The sequence below is a fragment of the Equus caballus genome, chromosome 28 (assembly GCF_041296265.1).
Source record: "Equus caballus isolate H_3958 breed thoroughbred chromosome 28, TB-T2T, whole genome shotgun sequence".
Taxonomy (NCBI): domain Eukaryota; kingdom Metazoa; phylum Chordata; class Mammalia; order Perissodactyla; family Equidae; genus Equus; species Equus caballus.
This window is the reverse complement of record NC_091711.1, coordinates 43,638,924-43,646,629: the sequence shown is the minus strand read 5'-3', so window position 1 is coordinate 43,646,629 and position 7,706 is coordinate 43,638,924. Positions and strand designations below refer to the sequence as shown.

At 48.7% G+C, this 7,706-nt stretch overlaps 1 protein-coding gene and 1 long non-coding RNA gene across 2 annotated transcripts in view; one reads left to right on the top strand and one right to left on the bottom strand.

Moving 5' to 3' along the window:
- The first annotated feature begins 13 nt into the window (after positions 1–13).
- LOC111771023 (uncharacterized) lies at positions 14–4,140 on the top strand. The gene is made up of 3 exons (XR_002804564.2): positions 14–978; positions 1,086–1,286; positions 2,302–4,140. It is a non-coding gene; the product is annotated as an uncharacterized lncRNA (long non-coding RNA).
- Positions 980–7,706, bottom strand: part of MEI1 (meiotic double-stranded break formation protein 1) — a 69,794-nt gene continuing 63,067 nt past the window's right edge. The window contains exons 27-31 of the mRNA XM_001502603.6: positions 4,024–4,105; positions 3,443–3,549; positions 2,296–2,427; positions 1,994–2,106; positions 980–1,168 (exon numbers count right to left, since the gene is read on the bottom strand). Of these exons, the coding sequence (XP_001502653.4) occupies positions 1,123–1,168; positions 1,994–2,106; positions 2,296–2,427; positions 3,443–3,549; positions 4,024–4,105 (480 nt within the window). The 3' untranslated portion in view covers positions 980–1,122. The remainder of the gene's footprint in view (positions 1,169–1,993; positions 2,107–2,295; positions 2,428–3,442; positions 3,550–4,023; positions 4,106–7,706) is intronic.

Genomic DNA, 7,706 nt, shown 5'->3' with positions numbered 1-7,706 from the left:
TCCGGCCCCGCCCGCCAGGCTCGGCGCGGTCGGGCGCGCGGTCCTCCCACCGCCGCGCGCGGCAGCTCGGGCGCCTGGTGCTCTGTTACCGTCGGTTGGAGGAAGTTAAGTCTGCATGGGGTCCGTGCCCGTCTCAAAGGGTGCGTTAGCAAACTGGGGCCTTGACCCCGGCTGGGCGGCCTTCCACGCGCCCTCCTCGAAACTTTTTCGTCAGCTCACAGTGTTTTAAACTGCACTTGGCAAGATGAGTTCAGTGGGTCGTGACTGGCACCTTTTTTTCCTGAAGTAACCTGCAGTGCGGAATTGGCGCACCCCCTGCTCGCCCCCGGTCCGCCACGCTCCAAACCAAGTACGTCGGGGCCTTCCTCGTCCGTGCGTTAGGGCGGCGTGCAGCCCAGTCTCGTGCAGGGCCAGCACAGCCAGGCCTGAGGAGGAAGGGTGGGCGAGCCAGTTACGGCGCCAGGGCCCTCGGCAGGCAGGCGGGAAGGGAGCTGGGAGCGCACGTGGGCTGAGCCCGGACAGGAGCGGGCAGCTGTGGAGCGCAGAAATTAAAAGAACCGCACACGTGGGTAACCAAGTCAGCAGCTCTGAGGAGGGCCGGGAGCCAGGGAAGGCCGAGCCGGGGCAGTTTCACTCAGCCAGGAAGGCTGAGAAGGATTTGACCTGCTCGCTTCCTTGCCTGGAAATTGTACCTCTCTGCACCTTCCCGTGAGGTGAGGCAGCATTACAGTGCCTCTCAGAGCACCTGGAACACAGCAGCACCGGACACGTGGACTTTCCATGCCCTTCCGGCCCCGAGGATGGCCTGACGGGTTTTCTAGGTACGACGGAGGCAACCAGCTGGCTCTGGTGCTCCTTATGCGTTACCCAAACAAATCCGTGCCCTCTCTCCCTGAGGAGGCCGTCCATCCGGCTGAGGAACCAGCTGGAGGAGCCAAGGTAAGCTGACAAATGTTTTCGGAGAGCCCACACAAGCAGGTGAGTGCATCCTTTTATTTCCTGACTCCATTTCAACAATGGAATAAATGGCTCCAGATGAATGGCTGCAGTTGTCATCTCTTGTGCCCTGGCTTTGTCTTCTCTAGGTCTCAGTTCTGTTTCTGGGCCTTCAAGTCCTGAGGGTCAGTCTCTGATGTGGGACAGGGATACAGCCACCCCTCCCAGGCAGCTGGCAGCAAACATGAGAGGAGAACAGCAGAGAGGTGGGGCCAACCATGGGAGAAGCACACTTCAGAACCCAAAAAGGGCAAAATGGTCGGACAAGAACAGAGGTGCTCCTAAGAATGGTGGGATGGATTCTAAAATTGGGACCTGAACACCTGGGCTAGGTTGTTGCTATACAACAGGGAACTATTCCGTGGAAGGGAGGAGGAGGAGAGCCAGGGAGGCAGCCGGTGGGGTGGGGAAGAAGCACCCCCATACATACACACACACACACACACACTTCCACACCAAAGTGTCCCTGGAGCACCACAACAACCCCGGAGAAGGCCTCTGACCACTGCCCACAGCCCCAGTCTTTCTCAGGGCCATGCCAGTAACCCAGCACCCCCCATGTTGGGCTGAGGGAAGCACCTGTGCCCACTGGAGTTGGGTAACTTTGTCCAAAGCTCTTGGGGAAGGACTAGCTCCTTCCTGAGTTTGGTGATATGGCTTTGGAGACAGGCAAATCTGGGGTCAAATCCTGATGTTGTCACTCTGATCCTGGGCACATCATTTGACATCCCTGGTCTAAGATACAACTACAGTAACACTCCTAGCTGCTGTGAGGATTACATACAGTGCATGTAATGTGACTGGCCCTTGGTAGGAACTTAAACAGAACAAGTCATTGTCATTGCTATCACTGTTAATTATTCTCACCAACCCCTGCTAGCTTTAGAGGACAGGACTGTAGACAGTACAGCTCTCTGTCCTGAAGCATGATGCCACAGCCTCCCATAGCCTGGGTGACCTTGCCCAGGCCAAAGCTCCCAGATGCAAGAAAGGATACAGCATGTCCTGTAGGGGTGGCTGTGCTGAGAAGGCCCTGGGGAAAACATCCTCCAAGGAGGCCTGCAGGGTCTGGGCCATGCAGTGATCAGCCAGGAGGCCCATGCTCTGGACCTGATGGGAGAAGACGGCAAGAAAGACTGGCCTTCTCAGTGCCCCCTCCATACAGGCCCTCTCTACCCTCACCCCCCTGCACACCTGACCTCCCATTGGCTGCTTTGGCCAGGGCTCCCACCCTCCACAGAGAAGATGGTGTGGAGGGTCTGTCTCACAGTGGCTACACGGTATCCCCTTCCGACCCACCTGCAGAAAGAAGCCACGCAGAGCCTGGAGTGTGATGTTCGAGAGAGTAGAGAGATCAGCCAAAGCTGCACCTTGCAGAACGTGACCCACCTCTTCATGAGAGAGGACGCTGCTGCTCCGGAACCGCACAAACTGGCCCAGGGAGAGAAGCCCCAGACATGCAGTCATTTGGCATCTCCTTCATTCATAGTCATTTCCTGTGCTCCTGCTGTGCCCAGCACTGGACCAGGGACACATCTGAAGTCCCCCAAACCCTACCTTCAAGGAGCTCAAGAGCTGGTGGGCAGGGGTGGGGTTGTGTCATGAGAGTGCGGTAAATGAGGCAGACCTGAAAGAGGTGGCCCTGCTGACTCCCTCAGTCCCTGCCCCCACCACCCACCCCTCAGCCTTGCTCTCACACTCATGGCCAAAATGGACTATGGTTACACAAACACACCACTATGTGCTCGCATACCTGCTTCTCACTTCACTACCTGGAATACTTTTCCTCTTCTGCCTATTAATCCCACAAGCCTCAGCTAAAATGTTACCTTCACTGCTAAATGTTCTTTCATTTTATTAAAGAAATACAGGCATTAATTGAGTGCTTACTACATTCTTATTCACTTCTCCCTCCCAGCTCAGGCAGAAGCACTTATTTTCTCTGTGTTCCCACACCAACCACTGATTAATTCATTGATCCACTGCACTATTATTCACCGGCTTGCTGCTTTGTTGTTTATCTAACAGGCACTAACTACATGCCAGGCACTTAGCATATCTTCTACTATACTCTACCACTAATAACATATTTTCACTATTAGTTTCCTTGTCTGTCTTCTTCTCTATACCAAGGGACCCTTAAAGGCAAAGCATTTGGTTCATCGACATCTTTGGTACCTAGCATAGGACCTGGCATATAGTAGGGAGTCCTGGTCAATGTTTCATGAGTGAGTGAATGAAAAAGAGTGTCCAGGGCTTCCGGGGTGAGGAGATATGGACATTTAGAGAAATTCTCTGAGCAGATCTCTTGTAGAGTGAAGGCCTGCCTCACCCCTCTACCTTCTTTGAGGGCTAGGGTTACCTAAAGTAAAGTATCCCTGGCTTCCTCAGGACCACCCAACTCATGACATTCTTCAGACCACAAAACCATCCTTCCTGCACTTACCAGAGTCATGAGCCTCAAGATCTCAGGTCTAAGGAAGGAATTCTCTCCAGCATCCAGGAGGGTAAACAGCAAAAACCGATTCCAAGGCTGGGAGGCCACATGGAGTGCTATGGGAAACATCAGTCACCCTGGGTTGTTAATGCTGCCTTTCCAAAGGTCTTGGGACACTGCTAAAGAGGACTTTCTCCTATTGGCTCAAAAAGGGGCTGCTCAGCTAGAGGGAGGACATTGGACAAGCTGACCCCAGGAGGTTTCTTTCTTCTCCAGGCTTCTATCCACCTATGCTGCCCGGCTCAGGGAGACCACATATCCCTCTATTGTGAGAAGCAGGCAACAGGAAGGGCATTGCCACTTAAGAGCTTTGTGACCTTGGCTGGGCAAGTTACTTGACCTTTCTGAACCTCAGTGTCCTCATCTATATAATGGGCATGACAGTGTGTTTGCAGTGTTGTTAACAGAATTAAACAAAGTGAGTGTGAATCACAGAACAAGGGATGGGTGTCTGGAGAAGGACGGTGGCAGGGGCTGGCCTCCCTCCAATCTCTCGCATGGGAACATCAGAAAATGGAGAGGGTTTCTACCCATATCTGGGCTCCGGTCATGCAGGTAGTCAAGCAAGGCCTCCAGGCAGCCAACACAGGCATGGGACAACAGAGGGTCCTTCTGCAAACAAATAAAACCCACAAAAGTTCATGTTAGATTTTGCTGTCAGTGAGTTTTGCTACCAACCAAGGAAAAACATTTGGTTTTCAGAATAATTTGGACTTCAGAATTTTGGATTTGGGATTGTGGCCCTGTTGAAGAAACACTGGTTTCCTCTCTCACCCACACACAGAGCATTGTGCTTATACTGGTGATTCACCTACATTCAGAGACTGCTTTGTTTCAGAAAAAGAGATGTGCCCTGGGCCCCACTAAGAGATTCAGAGATAGTAGACTCTAAGAGCCTCACAGTTTATCTGAGCTAGTGGGTTTCAACCTTTTTTAAAGCAGCAGAACGTTTCACTCAACAAAATTTTAGGCTCTAATAAGCATATCAAAAGGTCTCATTATCAGTCATTAAGGAAATGCAAATTAAAACCACCATTACCACTATACACCCACCAATAGCTAAAATTAAAAAGACTGATGATACCAAGTGTTGACCAGAATGTGGAGCAACTGGAACTCTCATATACTTCTGATGGGAAGGTAAAATGGTGTAGCCACTTTGGAAAACAGTTTGATGGTTTCTTATAAACATATACTTACCATATGTGATAGGCAGAATTTTAAGATGGTCCCATGACCTTTGCTCCCAGTTGTTAGTCCCGTGATTATGTTACATTTTATGGCAAAAGGGAGACTGAGTTGGCCCAATATAATCACACCAGCCCTTTAAAAGCAGACTTTTCTCTGGCTGGTGGCAGAAGAACTAGAGAAACTGGAAGTGTGAGAAGGACTCAACATGTATTGCTAATTTGAAGATGAAGGGGCCTGTGAAAAAGAATGTGGGTAACCTGAAAGAGTTGAAAGAGGCCCCTGAGGAGGAAGTGGATTCTTTCCCAGATCTCTGGATAAGCACCTAGCCTGGCCTACACCTTGATTTCACCCTAAGTGAAGAAGCTCGTGAAGCCCACCCAGACTTCTGACTTAGAGAATTGTGAGATAATAAATGGGTGCTGTGTTAAGCCATTAAGTTTATGGTAACTTGCTACACAGTAATAGAAAACTAATAAGTCATTTGACCCAGCAATCCTACTCCTAGGTATTTACCCAAGAGAAATGAAAACAGACATCCACACAAAGATTTGTACTTCAGTATTAAGGGTAACTTTATTCATAATAGGCAAAAACCTGGAAGTATCAAATATCTATCAACAGGTGAGTGGATAAACAAATTGTGGTACAACCATATAAGGGACTACCACTCACAAATAAAAAGAAATGAAGTACTGATATACACAACAATATGAATCTCAAAAGCATTAAGCTAAGTGAAAGAAGCTAGACACACAAGATCATATATTGTATGATTTCATTTATATGAAGTTCTAGAAACAGTAAAACTAGTGACAGAAAGCAGATCAGTGGTTGCTGAGGGAAGGGGATGAGGAGAGGGGACTGATTACAAAGGGGAACAAGGGAACTTTTTGGGGTGATGGCAATGTTCTATAACATGATTGTGGTGCTATTTACAAAACTATATATTTGTCAAAACTCATTTAATTATACACTTAAAATCTGTGAATTTAAAATTCATGTAAGTTATAGCTTAATAAAACATTCTTTTACATGTAAAAACAAACAGAAAAATCCTATGCTCTCTTCATGCTACTCTTTGGAAGGCAGCAACCTGGTGGTTAAGGGTATGGGGGGCAGATTTGGGTTTGGATCCTTGCTTAGCCACTTACCATCTGTGTCACCCTGGCCAAGGTTACTTAACCTTGCTGAGCAGGGATAAAAAGATTACCTGGGTTGCTGAGAGGGTTAGATGAAAAACGGATATAGAATGTTTAACCAGTGCCCCGCACAGAGTAAACACTCAATAAATGGTGAACATCTTAGTGAAATGCCTAACAGGGGAAGCACTCTCCCTCTTTAACAACCCCTGAGTCTCCTCCACAGAACCCCTAAGGCCCCCAAGGCACTCAGTTTGAAGTGGTTGAGCTAATCCATTCACCTCATTCTACAGCTGAGAAAACTGAGGCCCAGAGAGAAAATACTTGACCTGAGGACACCTGGCTAGAAGATGGCAGGTCTAGAACCAAATCCTAGACCTTGTGCTCTTTCTCCTTCTCTAGTCTAAAATTAACTCTTAACCAGTGGGCATTTCCAGCTTCTTGCCTGGAACCTAAGACCACACAGCCATGAGCCAGCATGCCCCAGTTTCCCCACCTAGTGAGGAGCTGTGGTGCTAGAGCCACTCTCTGACCCTGAGTCCATATTACCCCACACAACCAGCAAGGGCCCCCTGGATGGTGGGTGAGGAGCTGGGGCTGCTGGGTGCTAGGAAAGCCAGGAATTACCACTCAGGTAACAATGGCTCCTCTTCACAATGCACTTCTTGGGACACTGAAAGAATATGGATTTTGTAGTCAGAAAGACAGGTTTGAATCCTGACCTAAAAGTGTGACCCTAGGCAAATTACTTAACATCTCTGGGATCAGTTTCCTTGTCTATAAAACTGAGATGATAATTTCTACCTTATAGAGAAGCTATGATGAATAAATAACATATGTCCAGTGCTTGCACAGAATAGGCACTCAGTAATGTCCTCTCCCCTTCCTCCCCACCTCCTACTCTCCTAGAACCTTAATCTAACATCAACATCTGCTCTTCTAGGAATGATCCTTGAGATCAAAGCCTAAAGTCTTGTAAAACTAATTAGCTCACTGATTTCCAATTTGGTAACAATACACTCCATCCTACCCCAATCAGAAAGCGAAGTCTGAGCACAGAAGATATCTGTCTCTTTCCTGCTAAGGTTCACCCTTTCTCCTTCTCCAAGGCTCCCCATGGATGTAGCAGCTGGACTGGAATCAGACAAGTAAGCCTGAAAGCACTAAAACCATCTGACCCTGGTTACCAACTTATAGAAAGAAAAACCAACCAGTCCAGAGAAACTCATTCTGAACCTCCAGGTGCAGGGCTAAATGAAGACCTCTAGCTGCTCTGAGGGGGCTAAGCCACTTCAAACCTGATACTTGTCAACACCTGTTTAATGAATACTTAAAGGTATGGCTGAGTACTGGGGCAGCAGGACTGAGGAAGCAGCCTGTGGAAGCACCTCTCTCCCCTCACTCAGCTCACTCCACTCAGCCAGTCCAAGTCCCTGCAATCTCACTCTCCTCCAGAGATAGGGACTAACCAGAGCATGCCCCTGGACTCACATTTCCTTTCCTAGATAGAGTAGCACCCACCTCTCCCCTCCACCAGCTTCTCTCTATGGAAGGAGGAGTGACTAGTCCAACTGATACTCTGGAAGGAGGAACCCTCAACTCGGCCTCTACAGCAGACTCTCATTTGAACCCACTGTCTACAGAAAGGGTATGCTTTGGTCTACTCTCGGCCAAAGGGTAGGCATACCAGGAAGTGAGGCATGAAGTCCCAGGGTTGTCCAGCTTTGCCTGTGACTTGGTAAATACATTTAATTCTGGGGTGAGGTTGTTGGAAGGCCACTGTGGCCATATATACAGCCACTTTCTCCCATTGGCCTTACCAATAAAATAGAGGTTTTGATCTTTGTCCGATTTCTGTGTCTACTACCCAAATAGTTTCAAAT